General features: G+C 38.7%; 1 protein-coding gene and 1 long non-coding RNA gene across 3 annotated transcripts in view; one reads left to right on the top strand and one right to left on the bottom strand.

The window, feature by feature from the left end:
• Nucleotides 1-22452, top strand: part of LOC116522244 — an 80576-nt gene that overhangs the window by 14847 nt on the left and 43277 nt on the right. The gene's annotated exons all lie outside the window — the stretch shown is intronic.
• LRRC4B (leucine rich repeat containing 4B) overlaps nucleotides 14963-22452 on the bottom strand; it is a 142367-nt gene continuing 134877 nt past the window's right edge. Inside the window, exon 2 of the mRNA XM_032237042.1 lies at nucleotides 14963-18930. Coding sequence (XP_032092933.1) covers nucleotides 16936-18876 — 1941 coding nt within the window. The 5' untranslated portion in view covers nucleotides 18877-18930 and the 3' untranslated portion in view covers nucleotides 14963-16935. The remainder of the gene's footprint in view (nucleotides 18931-22452) is intronic.

The raw sequence follows: 22452 nt of genomic DNA, 5'->3' as shown, positions 1-22452 counted from the left end.
ATTGAGCAAGCTTTTGACCCTTTGTAAATTCCCTCCCTCTAAAGAGTGTGAAATTGTGTTCATATTAATTGTAATGCCTGGTTCCCAACCTGATAAAGATTCAGAATATCAGTAATTAAACAGCCAGCTACAATCTTCTTTGTTATTGGTGGGAAACCTGTCTTCTCCCTCATTCTCAGGAAAGTCTAATTAAGAGAGAGACAGAGAAATCTCTTTTTTTACCCCATGTATATGGGGGATATATAATGGTTCCAAATGAGAAATAGTTTAGATGCTGGAATTTTCATAACCTTATATCTTTCTGCTCAATAAATCTTGCTTAAGAGACTCTATGAATCGTGCTTGGAAAGAATCACTTGTAGTTTTAGGCAGCTGCCAAATAGCTTGACATTAACTTTTATTAAGCACAAGGGTGGGGAACATTTTGATAGCTTATACTGTACTTAACATTTTGAGGACTGCTGAAAACTATGCAGGGCAAGGGGGAAGGCATTTCACAGAGCTTGGCAGGCTGAGTTTGGAGGGAATGGGATGAACATCTTTTCCATTTTTAACAGTTACTTTCTTCAAAATGGCAATAAACCTTGCTGTCAATTTTCAGCTATCATAGTCAGGAGCTCCAAAGGGTTTTTTTTTTTTTTTTTTTTTGCACTTGAATCAGAAGCACCGAGGTGCTTCCAGGTTGAAAGGATTAGTCAGTGACAGCACTGTTGTCCTAGGGATGCCCAGTTGGAGGCTCCTTTTAAGTCCCGGAGCTGGAGCTGAAGCGAAGGATGAGAGCGCAATCCTGCCCCACTGCTGCAGTTCTTGGGTCTCGAATGTGGGCTTGCTAACTTTCTGCTTAGTGTTCCAACAACTTGAGCCAATGTGCTCCAGGCCAAAGTTCCTTAAAAGGGCTACATACAATTTACTTGTTCCAATGTTATTTCTTTTTCTATTTTTTTTTAAAAAACAAACTATTTAAGGCTTTTCTGATTGCATTCCCCAGTATGGTTGATTGGGGAATTCTGGAAGTTGAAGTCAACATATGTTAAAGTGATTAAGTTTGAAAAGCATTGCTCTAATCACTTCAATAAGATTAAGGAAAATAATCAATAAACATAGAATCCCTATGTGTCATAAATTATTTTTGCTTTCAATCATGGTAAAATGGTTTATACAATTAAGTGTTGCTATTAAATAATATACAAGTTTTTAAAAATAAATTTAAAAAAAAAACAGAATTAAATGGAAACTTTGCTATCGCTCTCTTATTTCCAGAAAAGGTAATGTCAGAGTTCCAAGTAATAGACCCATACAAAGCAAAACTCTGAGGCAGATGGATTCCTCAAATAATAATTTTATTGGGTATAACATATTGGCACAGATCTGGTGAAAACCGACTCTGAACGTTCCCACATTTTTCACCTAATTAAAAGTAAAAGTTTTCCCTCAACCCCAAACAATCAATCACGTGGTCCAATCAAGGCGCTGTCTGGTTCCTCTGACCAACTGTGGGAATATCCTTGATTCCCAAGAGAAAGTACGGTATTTTATTTTGGCTACTAAACTCCAGATATCTCTAATCCCCCCTCCCTATCCCTCAGCTCCAGTGTGGCAACACTGAAGCTCCAAGGTGGCTTTTGTCAGGTCAGCTTCGGAGTTGACAGTAAGTTTTTCTGTGATCTGAAATTTGAAAAAACTTCAGGAAAAGAGGGGAAGGTAGTAAGCCTTGTGCATGTTTTCTTTTGGAAGGAAGGGTGGGAGGGAGGGAGGGGTTAGTAATTCTGAAATAAACAATTGGTGTAGAGCCATCCTTAAATATCACTTGTGTATGTTATATTTAATAGTACCAGTGAGAAAATTTCTGCTTTTCTTTCCTAAACATTCAATTTGATAAGAATTTACTTCTGAGTCTCTGAAAGAATGGCATCATATGTTTCATTTGTAACATTGCTTACAGATCGAAATTGATATATGTCTTGTTCCATATCATGATTTATTTATTATATTGGATCTCTGGTCAATGGCTATAATCAAATTTGGCTTTGATTGGAATTGAGCTGGGATTTCAGTAAGGAAGGATATCTTAGGCATATAGATAAATATTAGCAGGAAGTGGCTCAGCACAATAGTATTGAAGCCAAGCTGGATACTGGATTCATACAATGTGCTTAACCAGGTTTCTAAATGAACCAAATTTCTTGGAGGTTGCTTCTAGCTACATGGGCTTCTGTAAAGTTTGTAATGATGGCAATGATGGCAATGATTGGCAATGATATCAAACTCTCCAGCTCTTATTAGCCAGGGTTGGTGCTGTGGACATGCAGTATCCTTCTCCTCCAGTCATTGGACATTGTCACATTTTGACAAGAGGCTGCAAATGAGATTGTACACATGGCTTTCACAGAGGCATCTGAGGCATCTGCTTATGTATTATATTGTATGATCACACTTCACAAAATACCATTTAGGAATATATGGGTGCTTTACATACCAGGATTCTCTGGAAGAGTTGCATACATGTTTCTAAAAGTGTGCTGCTAGTTCTGTCCCAAATGTTTATATTATCCTATAATCTTTCCACTGCTTCCACCAACAAGGGCCTTCATGTTGCACTGCTTTGTACTATTTTCACTGGATTGTGTGTGTATCATTTTGCCTACTCCAAAAGCAAGTATGCATGCTTTGTGGGATGTTTCTGGGTACTGCCATTCTTTTGTAGCTTTTATCAATTTGGAAGCTCAGCAAGAACTCTGTCAATTCCCACTTCTAAGCTTACAAGACATATGTGCAGCCAAAGAAAAGAAAGAGAGAACTTCTGGTGTACTTCTCTGCATCATGCCTTTAATCTGTAGTTTAATTTGAATGTGGTTTTTACAAACTTCTAGAAGAGTGATGAACCTGTGTCCAAAAGCCTCATGTGGGTGAAATGAGAACTTTTCTCAATATGATGGGCAAGATGAATCCTGCTTCATCCTACTTATTCTGATGTTCTAGTACATGTCAGTGGGCCATGGGAGGAGCACAAAATAAAATGAATGGGAAATCACTTGATGTGCCATGTTACCTTACTTCTGCTTCATTCCACACCTCCTATGACATCCTGATTTAATATTATTGTCAGGGTATTTTTGGACATGAGAATGCCAGTCTTCCAGCAGACCAACAGACCTCTGTCAGAAACCAGTATAGATTATATCCATGTCAAACACTGAAAAGTGGATACAACCACCTTCTCCAATATTTACTTTCAGACACCTCTCCAATATATATTATGGTTGATTTTACCAAGGAGAGTGACAAAATAAGAAGGGGAATGCAGGCAAAGTATCAATTGCTGTCTTGAACATCAAATTAGTAAGGACAGCCCTGCTCTCAGGCTCATTCCTGATGCAGAAGAGAGCTTGGCCACCAGAACAGTGAAGATTAATCTGGTATATTTTTCTGACATCTCAAAGACTGAAGGAATGTGTTTTAATATAGCCGTAAGGAAGAGCCCCCAATGAACTCTGACTATTTAGTTCTTGGAGGATCCTATCCAAATTCATGTATTTAGTGGCTTTAAGGGCTAAATTCAGGTTACTATTTAAATTCAGGTTACTGATTATTTTTTATCAGCTGCTTGATTTCAACAGATACCTGGAAGGTAAGAGTAATATGGTCCTTTCCAATTGCATTTGGCCTTGTAATATAGACAAAAAAATTCAGTTCATGTTGAGTAAATCTTAATAATTATATTTTATACGTATCTTAATAAATTAATTTTCCTTTTGAAAGGAAAAAAAATGTGAATATTGGATAAAAGGAAACAGCGAGTCACCCATCACTAAGTCTGAAACAAATATGTACATCCCTGAAAAATATCTAAACAAGTGCTGAGCAAGCTGCTGATCACTCAGCTAGAATCATATCGCTGTTTTCATAGTTACATTGTGAAATCTCTCTATTTTTATGGCACAGAGATGGCTACCTAATCTTCCATGGCATGGAGAATTACCTTGCCTCCCAAGAGAAGTCAAGGAGGCTTTTAGTCTGCTCAATAAAAATGAGTTGCAGCATTCTGAATTTCCATGCTCAAGGTCAGGCAATAATCCCCTTGCCAATGAAGCAAATAGAAGAATCTGTCTTCACGGTAGCTCCTTTGACCAAAATGAGAAGCAGCTCATTTGTAGATGCATTTTAAACAGAATCACGACTTTCCAAAGTGAAAGTTGTGCCAGGTAAACCTCAGTTCCAAATGGTAGGCAGTGGTGGAATTCAGCCAGTTTGCACCTATTCCGAAGAACCGGTTGTTAACTTTCTAAGCAGTTTGGTTGTTGGAAGAAATTTCTGTTTTTTTCCACTTTACCGGGCTAATCCTGTAAGGAAGGCAGGAAGGAAAGATTCTGGTGTTGTTTCTAGCCCAATCTTTATAGCCTTGCTTACAGAAACTGCCTCCCCAGTAACCCTTGTTACATTGTAACAGCTAAGGCGAAGCGCCCATTGACGTGAGTGATGTTGAGTTGGCCATGCCCACCCAATCACATGACCACCGAGCCCCACCTACCCAACTGGTAATTAGGGCGGAGAATCAGTTGTTAAATTATTTGAATCCACCACCAGTAGAGTGGTAGTTTATCTAATGAAGCATATTTTTTTAACATAACAAGTACCTAATTGTTCCGTATAGGAAAAGCTGGAAACTGTTTTCAAGCTAGTCTTTTCCATGCTGATTACATTAATATTCATGGTGGATATCTGTGTGTCTGTGAGTCTTCACTATTTAATAGTTAAATCCTTTAGTTACCAAGATGCATCTAACTAACTTCATCTTTCCTTGCTAATGATTTGGAACAATTTGGCAACCCCAATTTCATTTCTGGCTTGTATGATACTAGCTCAAGTCACATTTTAAATAATTTTAGCTCATTGATTTGCGCATTTGTGCTTTTGATCCATGTTCCTTAAGCCTTAGCCATCTTGCTAAAGTGTCCAGTTGGGAAATATTTGCAATGTTACCTCCTCTTAAGAAGAACAGTTCTTAACAGCAGGCCAGCCTTGATTGCCAGTGATAAATTCATTACTTAGGCATTGCTAACATGAAAAGATGCCAGTATTGTAAGAGGGGAAGTAGGAAACATCCACTATCAGCTCTTAAATTATTTCCCAGCCATTAAACAATGTATTTAATTAGACAACTGGAACACACACAGAACAGCAAAAAGGATTAGCCCTTATTCAGATAGGATACTACATCACCACAACAGGGATTGGACTCCACTAATATGAAAGGTAAGCCAAGATATTGAGTGGGCTGGTACTTTAATCTGCCCATGAAACTCAACTCAATGAACTGACTGATGTCAGCATTGAGGGCCTTTCCAACATTATATTTTGATAACAATTTGCCAGGTATCCTAGTTCTGACCATCAAATACCACAACTCTACATTGGAGTTTTCTTGTTGTAAAGCTGCCGACAAGAAAACACTAATGTTTCTCGATATTGTGGGATGGAATGCAGTTAAAGATATATTGGAATGATGTGCTTAGCCATCTTTCAATTAACAAAACTCCATCGTGGAGGTGCTCTGGACCTATGGCCTGTCTGTCTGTCAATCTATTTCTAAACAGGGATTTAGGGCTCTTCTGAATGAAAAGGGAAACTGTCTAAAAATAGTCTGGCAAACAAGTTGCTGGCATGGAAGGGGAAGCTCCCCAAAAGTCATCGCCATCCCCCCAAGAAATTAAAAAAGTAAAAACTACAGCAAAATGAAACTCCCCAAAAAGTAGAGAATCTGAATGTGCCTAATGGTGCAGGAACCAACAATATATAGATGGTTGAACTCAGCTCTTTCATGTTTAAAATAACCTTCAAGAGAATTGTAATAATCCTGTTTTAAAACAAAGTCTTAGGTCTCTTTCAAGTGACCATTAAAACTTTGCTTATCAGGAGTGAACCCTACAAGAGCTTAGAAAGTGCCCATCATGGGCAGATACCTCTGTGGAAGTCAAATACTGCAACCCTTGTAATTCATGTAGAGCTATGTCCAATGACAAAGAGGGCAAGGGGCCCCTGTTTACAGTAGACTAAAGTGTCCAAAGATGCTGGGCAGATCCCATTCCTGATGAATTCACAACCACATTGTCAGTAAAACATCCAGTATTTTATTCATAACAAAAATTGTGTCAGGAGAAGGAGCACATTACTTCAAAAATGGAACAGTTAATGCTGACTTTGAGCTGACGTTAAGCTATGGGCTGGTGATGAAAGAAAACCTAGTAAGGATTTGTATATGCTTGCAATCAGAAGATAAAATCTTACCAGTCTCAAGGATCCAACAGCCAGCTTTTTAAATAAAATAAATCAAGCAGTTTATTGACCACCCATGCTTCATTGAAATGGATTTAGGAAGAAATATCAAGTCTCGGATTCTTATTCAAATAGCATCAATTGATTACTTTGTCAATTCTAATGACATTCTTAAAACCATTTATATTAGTTTTCTAAATAGCCATGTTTTCCATTGATTTGGCAATAATATTATCTGTATGGAGTTTTGTATTCTGTACGATGTTTTATGGCATGGAGTGCTGTGCAGCAATAAAAGGTTTGATGTATTTAACGTACAGTCTTGAAACTGTGGCCTTTGATCCTGATCTTGCTTTATAAATGGATAAAAATGCAAATTAAAGCACAGATTAGATTCTCAGATTAATATTGTCCCTATTGTAAATATAATTCCACTCCTTATGATGATTGATGATTCCAGTATTTACAATCATAGGGAAATCAGAAAAAATAAACATTTTTTAAAAAAAATAAATGAAATGTGGAAAAAGAAATGATAGATTCTGTCGACCCCACACCAGTTCACCCTGAAGCCTGTAACAAATGTATATTTAATAGCTAAACAAATTATAGTGATGCTCTCCAGATATAGCTGAATTTTCAAGTCCTGTCATCACAGTTAGTTTTCAGATTATTTTGATCAATTTGATCAGAACTGGCCAAACGTTTTATAACACATCATTGTCATAGATTCATCAATTAATCTGGCACTTTTATGTAGACTTGCCTAAGACCATGGTGCACTTAACAGAGCCAGAATTATTCTGAATTAATCATGCATGGATTTAAACTTCTTTAATAAATAAAAAATACACTATATACTATAGTCCAGTGATGGTGAACCTTTTTGGCACTGAGTGCCCAAACTGGAATACACGTGTGTGTGCTGGAGCACCAGAAACTTGAAGATCAGCTGGTCGGTGTGCATGCATGGTGTGCATCCACTTTGGGTTTCTGGTGTTCATATGCACTCTGTCCACTTGGTCTTTGCGTGTACCAGAATGTCGGAAATCCAAAGATCAGCTGGCCAGCACCGTTTTATTTGTGTTATCATGCTTTATTAAATATCTCAGAAGTAAGATATTTACTTGCATGCACCCTGGCCAGCTGTTCCTTGGGTTTCTGGTGCTCCGACGCAGGCAAAGATCAGCTGGCTGGCGCACATGCATGCACCAGAAACCAGAAGAGCAGCTGGCAATGGCACATGTGCCCACAGAGAGGACTCTGCATGCCACCTCTGACACATGTGCCATAGGTTCACCATCACGGTATAGTCCCAATTAGGATTTGGAATCCTAAAATATTTGAGAACATTAGCTTGGGAATAGTTTGCTTTATGTCCTTAAATTCTTGCAAATATTTAAATCAAATTTAACCATCCATCTTTATATTGTCAATATATGTGGGGAACACACTGAGAAATGGCTACCATGCCATGGTACATGAGGACATTTATTGAGGAATGATTCTATGGCAGAGGACTTGTTTCTTTTTCTTTCCTTTTCTTTTTTCTTTTGGAACTTCCACATGAATTATGGTTTCTTCAGCTGGTTCTTTTCTATCTTGGCATGAGCAACCTCTTTTCTTTTCCAGCTTACCTTAAAATGTCAGTGACATACCACAGCATTCTCAATAGACAGAGTCTAAAGTCTCTTACTTCTGAGATATTTAATAAAAGATGAACCCTTTATCTTTTAAGTCTGTTCATTTTAGGGACTACATCCCATTTGAAGACTACATCTTCAAATCCCATCTCAAAACTTACATTTTTTTAATGCTATCTGGGCTTTGCATGATCTCCCACAATTAAGTGATAGCCACTTAAATATTCTAAATATTAAATATTCTAAATATTATTAGCCAGAATGCTCACATATATTCTCTCTCATTTTCCCATATTGGTTTTTTTTTAGTACGATTTTACATTGGAAGGTAGTCACAGCATGTAGTCCCTTGTATTTATAAAAAACATAGTTCAGTTTTCTGGGATATATTTTACAAAAGGCTGATGAGACTTAAGGAAGCCTTAACCAGAGATTTGTTTGTAGGTATCAAGGCTACAAGGCAGTTATTGTCATTTTGCACAACTATTCATTGTAGTGAGATGCTTCCAGATGGATAGTTTGCAGAACTGACAATCATGGATAACTTTTTCTATCCTTCATAGATTTTTTTCTGGTGACAAGATAAAAGAAATATGAAAATACAGAATAGTTTACAAATGAAACATAAGGTTATGTGGTTATTCCCCCCCCCTTAAAATTCTATGAATAATGCAGATAGTCACATAATATAGACACATATCCACCAAGAAGCTTCCAGATTGAACTTTGTCCATTTCAGTGGTAGAATCCAAGGGCCATCATGACGTTGCTGCTACTGTTAAACAACTGGGAACAAAATATCCATATGGCATATTACAAATTACTCAAAGATCTATTGGAAGAGTCAACTTTACCATCTACAGTACTCCCCCTCTAAAGTTCTGTACACACTGGTAATGTAAATAATAATAACAGCAGTAGTAGTATCAATAGTATTAGTAGTTAATTTATTAATTATGTCCATCAAGTTGTTTTCAACGTTTAGTGACCACATAGATAAAATTTCTCCATGATAATCTGATCTTTCAGTTCTTCCATCTGTGCAGCCCCTATAATTGAGTCTATCCAACTTGTTGCTAGTCATCCTCTTATTCTCTTTCCTGTCACCTTTACCAGGATCCTCTTTTCCAGAGAGTTGGGTCTTTGCATAATTTGAGCCTGGTCATTTGTTTCTCAAGTATGAACGCTGGGTTAATTTGTCTGATTTTCCATTGGTTGGCTTTCTTGGCTATCCATGGTATTCTCAAGAATCTTCTCCAACACCCAAGATTAAAAGCATCCAAACTCTTCTTTTCCTGCTTCTTTAAATTTCAACTTTTGGTTCCATAGAGTATCACAAAGAAGATCATGGCTTTGTAGGTATAGAAACATTAAAGCATTTGGAGATCTGTTCCAAGATTTCTGTTGCTGCCTTTTCCACGGCATAAATATGTTTTTGGATGATTGGTGATGCTACATAGCACATTAAATTAGGAGAGATATTATTGTGTATAATTAGTGTTACTTCCTAAATTCTGGGACCAAAGATCCTCCAATACCCAAACAGATTTTCCTGGCATGTAAGGTCCCATTGCCAATTCAGGTTCATTGAATCATTCAGGAGAACATTATCTGTTGGTACTGAAAAAATGTTCCTTTTCAGTATCCCATTAATGGATTTCATATTTGTGAAATTGGATTTCCTTGCAAAAACTAAGGTGCAGATAAAAAATATTCCATTCTAAATGGCTGATTGGTAAGAGCTACTCCACCATAGAACAGCCCTCACATTTAGAATAATTTCCAGCATCTCCAGAAAACCTAATGAAGGTTTTTTTTTTTTGTTTGTTTGTTTTTTTTAAAGGTTGTAATTGCTGATAAAAGCAACTGGAATTTCAAAATGGGAGTTGCATCCATAATTAGTGGGAATGTTGACTTCCAATCTTTTTCTCATCTCTAGAAATCAGAAAATGCAGATGAGGAAAAACAATGGTAATGAGAAGGTATTCTCCAGTTTCATCTTTTCTTCAAACATAAAGGGAGCCATTATCTAGATTATGATATCAGTGTTGGTAGAGATATATTTAATTTTTCTTCTGCCTGTTGGTTTCCGATGGAAAATCTTAAAACCTCACAAATGCAAAGGTGTGATTCCTCCATTTCGTTCAGCGATTTGATGGACATGCTGGGGAAGTATGCTTCAAAAAAAAAAAGGTTCTGGACAAAGAAATTATTGGAGCTGGATAGAAATCAAGTTGGATTTAATTTAATTTTCAAGTTAATTAAATTTGAATTAGTTCCTTATAGTTAATGTGATTATATCCCATAATTTTCCACGTGTCATACTAAAAAAAAAAAGAATTACAGATGGTTGCAATGTTAGGGGCTCAAGGGATCATCTTTAAAGTGGATTGGGGGGGGGGGAGGCTGAAAATAGTCCAGGAGCTTCAGGTTGTATATTTCTGATAGATTGCCTGATGGAAGTGGGAGAAAGGCAACGGTTCCCCAGGAAAAGGCTGTTGTGGTCAAGAAACTAATCAGTTGGAAATGTTTTAAAATAAAGAAACACCTTCCTGGTTGAAACAATTTAAGGATCCCTGTAGAGTAAAACTTTGAACCTTTAATCTCAAGAATGCTAGACATGGATCTTAAGTATCATATCTATGCTTGATCATAATATTTAAGGTTAAGGTTCCATCATTTTTTTCCTCTTTCTTCTTGGACTTGTCCTTCAGTAGAAGAAAGGTGAGATGAAAGGTGGCAGAAGTTTTTTTTCCAACCAGAGAAATATGGAAACTGCTTCCAGGCTGATTTTTATTGTTCAACATGCTGCGCCTTGCAGATCCAAATCTCACAGCACAGGTAGTGCTTTGAAAGAACAGCATATACTGGCTTGAAACGACTTTGCATTCCCAGGAGGAAACACAAAAATCAGCATAAATCTCGTTGGGAGAATGTAGTTGCCTGTTGTGCATCTCAAATTAATGCTAAGAAGTCAAGGGAAGATCTTTTTTTACCATACTATTCATACAAATATATTCCCTCTGCTCCCACTGAGCAAAGGTATTGATAATATTCATAGAAACCCAGTAGACAGTAACAGAAGGATTTTGAATCTGAATCTGAATACAATATACCAGCCAACATCCATTTATATTAGTTTGGGATTTCTTGGTTAAAAAGAAGCTAGAATTTTAGGAATAAAGGTACAGAATGCATGGAAGTTATTGCCCAAAATCTTTCAGGTTTTTGGCATTCACAAAGATATAAACCAATACACTTTTGAGAAAATATACTTGCGGTACAAGATACTGCACCTGTTTGCACATATACATACCTCCGCTTTTCTGCAGCATTACCAAAGTCTTCTTTCATCCTGTGGTACCAAATTTGTGGGTGAATGTATGTGAATGACTTCTTCATCCCACACAAAGATCCCTTTTTAAATTGTACAAAAGATGCAGTTCCACATGGCTTTGGAATAAGCTGAAAATCAGGTGGCCATTCCAAATGTGTGTAGAATTGCACTAGACAATGAATAAATGGGCAATAAAAAGCCACGTCCCAGGTATACAAACCTAAGTGATTGTTAGGCTGGAACAAGTTTAGTTTAGTTACATGCAAGTATGATTAGGGAGACATGCATCCATTTTGATATGTGAGAGGAAAAGGGGTACAGCAGATACAGTATGCTGAAAGGCAGTTGGTTTGAACCACAGGCATCACTATTTTAATTTGTTTTGAAGGAACAGGAACACAATTGCTGTGAATCTGAGAGCCAGTTTGGTCTAGTGCAGTGTTTCTCAACCTTGGTGACTTTAAGTCCTGTGGACTTCAACTCCCAGCGAGAGCTGGCTGGGGGATTCTGGAAGTTGAAGTCCACAGGACTTAAAGTTGCCAAGGTTGAGAAACACTGATCTAGTGTTTAAGACATCAGACTAGAAACCAGAAAACCACGAGTTTTAAGTTCTTAGCCTTAGCCAAAGGTGACTTTGGGCCAGTCATTTTATCTCAGCCCAACCCACTTCATAGATTTGTTGTTGTGGGGAAAATATGAGGAGGAGGAGGGTGTGTTGGGTGTGTTCACCACCTTGGGTTGTTTGTAAAAATAATAAAGATAGAATATAAAAAAATAAATAATAAATCTGATCCTACAGCTTCAGTTGCTTGTCTGTACTGCTGTTAAATTTGGTCAAGCAACATGCATGTAAAAATGTTAGTACAGAGGTATCATTGTCTTCCACTGCAGCTTTCCCCCGTCTCTGATATTAGAACCTAAGTAGGCAATCAGTGGTCCCCCAAATGTGACTGAACTTCAGTTTCCAGCAGTCTCATTAAGCACTGCAGCACCAGTGATGAGAGATGCTGGGAGTTGTAATCCAAGAACATCTGAAGGAGCACAATCTCTATCTTCCATTTTTAAAGCAGTCTTCTCCAATTGAATGTCTTCTGGACTTCAATTTCCAGAAGATGCAGTTAATATGCTATCCTTTCTTCAGTAGAGTAAAGGTGGAAACATTTGGCACTTTCCCACATTCTTCATCATGTTTTCTCCTTCAGCATCTTCCTTGTTTCCTGTTGACCTAGTTAACCCTATTGTTCTCTTTATTCCCTTCATTGTGGCCTGCTAGACTGTCATCTTATAACTGTTTGTTACTAAAACCAATGCTCCACCTCTCTGTTTTATAGTCATCTATTGTTCTCACTAGGACCTTACTGCATACAGTAAATATCAAGCCCTGCTACCCTCATTCCTCTAAAAAAAAAAAACCCACTACACATATTTGATGTTCCTCTTCTCCAGAATTCTAACCATTAAGGTTTATTTACAGAAAGCTCTAGATCAAGGCAGGATATTCTTAGCCCATGGTATGCATATTGCTAACCGGCCCTGTTTTTGTTATCTTCAGAAGAGTCCCAGATATCACACCAGTAAAATAAGTGGAATATCTCTGATTTTAACTTTGTTTTTTTTTGAAGGGGAGCTTTAAAAAGAAAAAAAAAACCTCCCTACAAATCTATTGCATCCTTTAAATTCTTCAAGCCCTTAAAAAAACATACACAGAGGAAAAAGGACCAAAAAAGGGGCCCAGCCCTCCAATTATGTCCCTGTATCTTTAGCCATTTCTCCTTCATTCTTACATTACAAAATATTCTTTATTGCATTGAAGCATACTAGTTTTTATCTCCAGTTCCTCCTAACTAACCTTAATAAAGAGGGAGAAAGATTATTCCCTTTAACCAAGGGTGCTATTTTTGGAAAAGGCAAGGCTGAGTAATCTCTCTGTCACCATTTCCAAATTCTCTTTTTCCTTTCCAAATTCTCTTTTTTTCCTTTTTGCTTCTTTCCCCTTCCTACCCAGCAGTTAAAATGATTGGGGTCTTTTTGGCCTTAAAGTAACCTTTAGGATTTATAATTGGGTCAAGTGCTCCATGTAGTCCTGAGGGACCTCAGTTTGATTGTCTAAGAAGGCCATTTTTGGACTACCTCCATGTGGCAAATCCAAATACTTTCTTCTCCTCCCCTCTGACCTCTACAGTCTTTGAAAGAGGTCCTTTCAAGACATCATGGCCACTGTGAATCTCCCCCCAGATGGTTGTTCTTCTTTATAAACACTTTTCCAACCGTTCTACTAAATGTCTCTTTTTGTGTGTGTGAGAGAGAGAGAGGGAGGGAGAGGGAGAGGGAGGGAGGGAGAGAGAGAGAAGAGAGAGAGAGTGAGGGAGAGAGAGACTTTCCTAGGCTTTCCCTTTCTCTTTGCTGGAATCCGCCCCTGCCCCACTGTTCTCTCTGAGCAACCTCCGCCAATTCAATAGCCTTTGATACCTCTTGTACCTTGTTGATCAGCTATGCTACCTTTCTGCTAAGAGGTTTCTTCCCTTCAGGCCAGCTGCCTATTCCCAGGAATAGGAACTTTGTTACTGTAGATGTTGACAGCTGCAAAAATCTTATGTGCCCCAAAATGGAAAGAATTAACCCACATAATGAAGGGATGAATTGAGAAGATGATGGAACTAGTGGAGATGGCAGTGGAGTTAACTGCATTAATTAGGGACAAGAATGTAAATAGTTTTGTGGTTACTTGGAAACCACTTTTGGATTACCTGTATGAAAGGGAGGGGGAATGAAATTTTGACTTTGGGTTTTCATAATTAAATGGGCTATAGAAATGGCTTGTAGTTACTATTTGGCAGTATCAAGTTAAAAGTTGATACTTTAACTTTATTTAGGTAACTTACTGCATTGGGGGGAAAAAACCTGGAAGTTAACTGTTTCTTTTGTTTTTTTTCTTCCTCTTTCCTTACTTTATCTTCTCTATCCACTTTACTTCCTATTCTTTCCATTGTCTTTATTTTCATTTGTATTTTATATTAAGAAAAATATTGTAATAAAAATATATTTTTGAAAATTATTTTGATATTACTACCCCAAAAAGATGAACACACAGAGAAGCTTTTTTTTTCTTTTCATTAGTGGAAAAATATTCCATATTTTGTTTCCACATTGACTCCACCACCAAAAGATGATGTCACTTCTCTGTGTGCAACCCTGCAAGAAAAAAATATACAGGATAGCTCATTTTTTTCACCCTTTTACAAATCCTCCTTTTTCATATTTTGGGCATTTTTTTGGTCTTGATTACAGCAATCTTCTCCTGTCTAGTCATAAATTGTCATCCCTTACCCACTTTCATTTTTTCATAGCACTCACATAGCATAACAGACCAAATAATTCCTTATTTTAATCCTTCAACAACTTGATCTAATCCATATTCCTTAAATATCTAGACCATCTTTATTTATTTATTTGAAAGATTTCTTTGACTGACCTTCTTAAGCAATTCTGGGCATCTCACAATAACAATGACAATAACCCTTTCCAACTGGATGTCCTCTAGATGTGTTAAACTCTCCAAATCCTCAGACCATCTTTTGACATAAAATGCCTGCCAATTCAGGAGATCAGGCTGGGGAGACTGTTGGTTCTATTCTATCCCAAACATTCGTGCCTCCTGTAAGTTTTGCTTCTCCAATTCCCAGATCTCTTTTGTGATGTAATCTTCTGATGTTTTTGTCCATCTTTTCTTCGATGCATTTTCCCATGAAAGCTTGAAAGTTCTCAGTCTCCCTATCTATCACAGCTTTCTCCAAATGTTCAGCTTTCCAACTGGGAATGTTGGAAACTATAGTCCCAATGCTTGTGAAGGTGCAGCAGATTGCCTTGTTATATCTAATTGAAAAAACATATGTTACTTTCTTCTGGTTGAAGTTTAAATAATGTGAAGTCTTTAGATGTGGGAACTTTTCTTCTCACATGATGGGTGGGAAAAATCCGATCTTTCAAAGATTGTTGGGCTACATCTTTCACTTCCCATGACTATTAGCAATGATGGCTGGGACTCTGTGGTTTCCCATAGTACCATAATATGTAATAATGTTTGTTTTAGTTTCCTAAAATGCTTAGTCCTTGGGTCTCCATATAAGAAAGCAGATTTATCCACAGAGATCACACTATACAACATTATGGACAAAAATGGTATAAATGACAACTGTTGAATCCCCCCTGTTGTGTGTTGGGGAGAAATCGTGTATGTTGCAGCATCTCCATCTCTACCTCATTGATATTAGGCCACTTCATGTGTGATGACCAACCTGGTTCAAAGAAAGCATAGAAAATCATGGATCCATATATGATGGCCCCCATTCCCAAAATCTGTAGTATGTGCTATCTTACTTTTTCAGACAATGACCTCTTCATTAACTGGCGGAAATTAAAGGAGGATTTTACGCATGAGTTCTTGAATATAAATGGAACACCCGAAGCAATCAAGTGAACGCAAGAACCCACAATCCACATACACACTCTTATGACTTGGTAGCTTAGCTTAATAAGGTCAGAACAGGAAGAGTGGGATTAAGTAAAAGAGAAGTACTAGCATATACCTTCCCGTGCCCCTACATACATTTGTACTGCTGCCAAAATTCATCCTTAAAATGCATTTTATGCATTTGAATAATAGCTCACATTTATTCCCCCCACTGAAAAAACCATCCTAGGGAGGATTGGAAACATCTTTATGGATTTTATTAAAATAAGAAACTCAGACCAGACCCCAAAATGTCACGGGAATCCACAGGCCCTTTTTTTTCTTTTTTTTTCTTTTTCAATTTTTTTAGGCCAGAAGTGCAACCCCCATCAAACCCAACATTCCCACCCCAGATTATTACAAATTAAAAAATACCTCCATACCCCTGTGTCTCTAGGGAGCACATTGGCTGTGCCTGCTTTCCCATAGTAATAATACTAGTCATAAAAAATTTCCAGAAACCCTGTGTGCCCAGCATCCCCACATGCTCCAAATGTGGGGTGGGGTGAGGGTGGGGATCCTGGCACCACTATGACCTCCCATTTCTTTATTTAATTTATTTATTTGTATATCCCAATGGATGAAAATAGAATTTTGATGGAAAGCGGCTCAAAATAAGACTTTTTTAAAATCCCTTTCCCATTCCACTTGGGTTTTATGTTTTATTCTTCTTCCTAAAGATTATTCTCATGACGTTGAAAGGAAAATGTCCTCCCTTCCTTCTTTGTCACTTTCATTGTTCCTTTTCTTTTCTTTCTTTCATTCATTTCAAAGTAAAACAACAGGTAGTTGGATACAGAAACAGCCCCATCTGTATAAAAAAAGTCTCCAATGTAAAGGGAGTATGGTAGAAAAATAAGAAAAGGAAAGGGGAGAGAAAAAGAAAAGAAAAGAAAGGGAAGATCAGGCAGAAGGTGAGAGCAGTGTCTTGTTTTGCAGAAGGAAAAAAGAAGAGAACATAAAAAGCTAACTTGGTGAGAACCAAAGGTATCTACTGGTGGAGGCTTGGGATCCAAGATCTGCCATGGTGGTGGAAAGACCTGTGTTTGTTTGTGTTTGTTTTTAAAGTGAGGAGGGAGGAGCTGTTCCTCAACATGTTCCTCACTGCGTATACTAATCCATTGCCGCCCTCCCACCACAGAATCACTCCCCTTTTCCTCAAGCTGTGGCTGTCATATCTGTGTCTCTTGGACATTTTCTTTAGAGCTGCTCTTGAATAAAAGAGGTTCATGGATGGAATTGAGCATGGGGTTCTTGGAGCACGTGAGGGGTCCACCACCACTATTGTTGTTGTAGTGAGCCTTGAAAGCAGCATAGTGGTTGAGGTGGTCATGCTCAATGGCAGGAAGTGCAAGATGGCTGTCACCGGGAGCTCCAGCTGCTGCAGGCAACTCATCTTCAACATTGATGATCTCAATAGTGCGGGTAGGTCCGTGATGCTTATGAAGCTGGTGCTGCTTACGAAGTTTGTAGAAGACAATGAGCATCACAGCAGCCATGAAGGTAATGGCTACAAAACAGCCAATTATGATCTTAGTAGTTTTCATCACATCATCCAAATCTTTCATGCCATTTTCTGTGACATCAGTGATTGGGATAGTAAATGGCTTCTCAGTGCTGCGTGTGCTGCGAGGAGTCAGTGAAGTAGTGGAATAAGTCATGCCCCAGCCTTGGGAAGGTGTTGGCCCAGGTTCCTTCTTTGTGGGAATTGATTCTTCTTGGCCAGAATCCATAGTCTCCACAGTTACAGTAGTGAAGTAAGTATAACCTGTAGTGGCTGGATCCACAGCTGAGACATTGAGTGTGGCTGAAGCAGTGGTGTTGCCAGCTGAATTAGTCACCATACAGGTGTACTGCCCAGTGTCCTGGACTGTCACATTGGTGAAGTTGAGTGTGCCATCATGAAGGACAGAAATGCGTACCCGATAGGATCCATGTGTCATCAGTGTGCCATTGGGTGTGAGCCAGTTCACTGATGTCATGGAGGTCCCTGTTCGGCACTTTAATTCAGCAGCCATTCCCTCAGTCACATTAAGATCAGTTGGAGGCTCCACTATAACAGGGGCATAACAAGTAAAATGGCTTTGATCCAACTCTCCAATATATCGTCCTTTTAGGTTTGGTGGGGCATGGCACCGGGCACAGCAGGTAGTGTTGTTGGGCACTGTCTCTTTGAGCCACCAGCTGAGCCACAACACATCACAATTGCAATGCCAAGGATTATGATTGAGGTGGACACGTTCTAAGCGGTGTAAAGGGGTGAACAAATCATGGGGCAAGGACATCAAATTATTGTGGGAGAGATTGAGCTCTTCCAATGACTTAAGGTCATCAAAAGCATTGCGTTCAATGGTGGCTACTTGGGCATGCATCAACCACAACTTGCGAAGGCTAGTCAGACCTTGGAAGGAGCCTGGCCGGATCATGTCCAGGCGATTTCCAGAAAGCTCAAGTTCTTCTAGCCGTACTAAGGCTGTCAAATTTGGAATATCTTTAAGGTTGCACATGCCCAAGTTCAGGTACCTCAAATTGACCAAGCCTTCAAAAGCTGCTTCTGAGATATACTCCAATTTCTTGAGCTCTCCAAGGTCCAGACGACGCAAAGAAGGGACTCTATTGAAGGCATAAGAAGGGATGCTTTCAATGGGATTGTTCCTCAGCCATAGCTCCCGCAACTTGGAGAGGTACTCAAAGGCCTGTGTGGGGACAGTGGTTAGCCGGTTGTCAAAGAGCTCCAGTGTATTGAGGTTGGGCAAGCCGTTGAAGGCACCAACCTCAATCTTACGAATGAGGTTCTTGCTAAGTTGTAAAATCTCAAGATGACGAAGATGCTTGAAAGTATCAGTCTTTATCACCTGGATGTTGTTCTCCTGCAGATTGAGGTACCGTGTGTTGATTGAAATGCTCTCGGGCACTTCCACCAGCTCCCGGCGTGTACAGATGACCCGGCTGGCTTGGTTGCTGCAGGAACAAGCAGCTGGGCAGGAGGTGGGGGAGGCTCCACCCAAAACAAATGATGGCAGCCAGAGGGAGATGAGAACAAGATGTTTCCAAATCATTCTAGAGATGCCGGGGGCCAGCCAAGGCTTCCGAGTGCAGCGGCGGGTGGCCATGTCCAAAGCTCATGCTTCAGTGAACAGCACGTTTGATGCTCAGATCTTCAGAAACTGGGAAGAAGAAAAAAGAGAAATAAGGCTCCCAAACCAGATATACTTATAATTAGAAGCACTGGAGTTCAGGAGTCATTTGGTTAAATGGATTCTGGGCAGTTCAAGACACAGGTAAAGATTTCTTTATATACCACTTGATTAATTTACAGAATTTATGGAATTACTGCAAGATGTAGGGATGAAAGGCCAGTGGCCTAAAAAGGGTGGTTTAAAAAAATATTAAAATAGCTCTCTCCAAGCTGCCCTCAAATGATTCAGTTTCTGCAAGCACTTCACCTTTTTCTATGGCTTTCTTGAGGGTCTCACCTCTACAATTTGTGTCTAGGATACTGAGACTTCCTGGCCCTGCCTGTTTTCTCTTTTTTACTTTGTCTCAAAATGGGAAAACAACCATTTGCTACCTAAGTTGAAATTTTTGGAGGCTATAAAGTAAGTATGTCCATACCCAGCGGTAGGTTGCTGCTGGCATTACTGCCATTTGGTGCCCCAAAAAGTTTGCATACGCATGTACACTTGCAAATAAAAAGGTCTGTGCATGTGCAAAACCTTAAAAATGGAAAAAAAAATTTCTGCACTGAAAATTATTTTGCTTGTGCGCAGAACCGAAAAACAAGATGGCAGCCCATAGGAGAACCGGTTCAGGGGTGTGACAGAGCTGGGTCACTGCTGATTCCAGCGACCCAGGCCACCAAGTTATTACCAGTTCAGCTGAACCACTCTGAACCGCTAGGAACCCACCTCTCACTATATCACACTTGATATATAGTGACAAAGTTTGAAATTACAGAGATTATAATATATAGAGAGAAATGGGAAAGGTTGAGATAGAGAAGATAGGGATAGAGATGGAGATATACAGATGAGAGATAGATAGATAGATGAGACATGAGATATCAGAAGGAGAGAGGAGATAGTGAAGAAAAGAGGTGATAGAAATTATAAATCTACAGAGATATAGAAAAGATGAGAAAGAATAGAGATATGAGATTAGATAGATGACATGTAAATTAGATAGATAGATGATAGATAGAAGATAGATAGATCGATAGATAGATAGATCGATAGATAGATAGATAGATAGAAGATAGCTAGCTAGAAGATAGCTAGCTAGATAGCTAGCTAGCTAGCTAGCTAGCTAGATAGATGGATGGATGGATGGATGGAGGGAGGGAGGGAGGGAGGGAGTGGGGTAGAGAGAGAGAGGCAGGCAGGCAGGCAGATGAGAAGCAGATAGTGATATAAAGATATAGAAGATAGAAATGATAGAAATAATTCTATTCCTGCCTTAGACATGAAAAATCAACTGGATGACCTTGGGCCAGTCACTCTCTCTTAGCACAACTCTCCTCATAAGATAGTTGTTGTGAGGAAAATAGGAAGAGGAAGGAACACTATGATAAATAGTCATCTTGAGCTATTTATAAAAACAATAAAGATAAGATATAAAATAAATGAATATAGAGACATATGATGTAGATATATAAATAGAGATAGAAAGAGAAACGGCTATGTCTACTTTATAGATTACACTGTTTCCCTTGTGCAGTTTTTAATCAGTCGTGCCAAGACAGGAGACACCATGGGCTGCAATAAGAGAATTTGCTGGTCTTGTGTAACCTAAGAATTCTGTGAGCCACAAAAAGAAAAAGGGGGAGAAGAATGTGTGTCCCATTTCCATCCTTGTGGTAACACAGAATATTATTAGAAAATGCCCCATCTGAGTGAGTGCACAGCATGCAATTCACTTTGTATATCCAGTGGGCCTTCCATATGCAGTTATCCTGGTCACCATATTGCTCAGTAGTGTTGCTAATAGTGCACTGCCACATCTGACCCACAGGGGGCAATAGCTGGACTAGTGAATGAACACTGATGAGGTATTAAAGGACATAGCACAATTGCATACATTACACAGCCTGCTGTATACCACTATATTAGACTTCTGTAAAATGCAATGGGAATTGCTGTCCTATGATCAACAAAAAAACTACTGGTACCATTTTTCCCCTTGTCTCAGCAAAATATATAGGACAATTCCCTGCAATCAAAAATTAGACTCTCGGGTTAATCAGAAGGCTAAATGTTTAGATGCTAGTTTTCTACATGAGAGAATTAATTGCATGTTAACAGCATGCAATTTTAACGTATTACTGTTTTTGGAAGCTCTAATTATACAACTTATTTCTAGTAGCTTGTGCAAAATGCTGTGTTTTGCAGAGAATGCTGTGTGTTTCCACGATTAATCCTGAAAAATGTTTCTCCTATACAAAGGAGAATCTGATTTTTTTTAAAAAAAGAGATCACCTTATAAGGTTTAGAAAATAAATGCTTCCTCTTCCTACCACAGGAAAGGATGAATTGTAATTGGATTTCATTACTAGCATTCATCCTGCTAAGGACCAACCATATAAAGAAATTCTAGAAATTGCTTCTATTTTCTTCTGGCAAATAGTCAGTGAAACAGTTTAAGGTAGCATAATAGGACTTGTTCCAGGTCTATCCAGCAAGAATAAAAACTCAAAGTTAAGATTCAAGCATAGGACCTGTCAGCTCAACCTCCTCATTTTTATTTCACAGTAATGATATGGTGAAATATGCCTTATCATTTCTCAAGTTTTATTTTTCTACCTTCTCCTCTTTCTATTTTCTTGATTTTGGAGGGAAAACTTCACAGGATCCAGCAAGTTAAAATTATGAAATGGAATTCCTGCCAGTCTTCCTTTTTGCCTCTTGTATTATTATTGTTATTGTTGTTGATATTCCTGCTGCTGTTGCTTTGGCATTATCTGTATTATTAATGCATTGTGCTGCATGTGCAAAAGGAGTGGAGATGTGTTGAATCAGTGACACTGCTTTTTTTCTTTGCGCATAATTCTTGTCCCTCATCATTCTCTCAGAGTGTTTCTGGTGAAGGATACTGATGTATTGTGACTGCTTTAGAAACACCAAAATATGTTTCACAGTATACAGGATCACCGATGTACCACCTGTTTGCAGCCTGTTAATGCAGCTACATATAATATTATCTTGGGATTGCACAATGGGCCTTCCAAGCTTCAGCACAAGTGCAGAAAAAGACAACATTTGCCTTCCGTCCCAAAGGGCTGCACACCACTAAATCCTATTGCTTTTTGATAATTGGTGGCACAGCAGTTAGAATGCACAGTAGTTACAATCTGGGTACTGAGTTAGTATTGCAGGCTAACTCTTCCCACCATTCAGGAGTTCGATCCTAACCAGCTCATGGCTGATTCAGCCTTCCATCCTTCTGAGGTTGGTAAAATGAGGACCCAGATTGTTGGGGGCAATATGCTGACATTTTTAAACTGCTCAGAGTACTGTAAAGCACTATGGAGCAGTACATAAATCTAAAAATTGGCAACTCCAAATCTCAACCAACAAATGCTCTGTTTTACACATTGGCAGAAAAAAATCAGAACACAAAATACAAGCTGAGCGGATAAGACCTCATAGATGACCCACACACTGTCAAGGACCTTGGAATACTCATCTCAGATG

This window comes from Thamnophis elegans, chromosome Z (genome assembly GCF_009769535.1).
Source record: "Thamnophis elegans isolate rThaEle1 chromosome Z, rThaEle1.pri, whole genome shotgun sequence".
Taxonomy (NCBI): domain Eukaryota; kingdom Metazoa; phylum Chordata; class Lepidosauria; order Squamata; family Colubridae; genus Thamnophis; species Thamnophis elegans.
The sequence above is the reverse complement of the archived record's forward strand: the minus strand, read 5'-3'. Positions and strand labels throughout refer to the sequence as shown.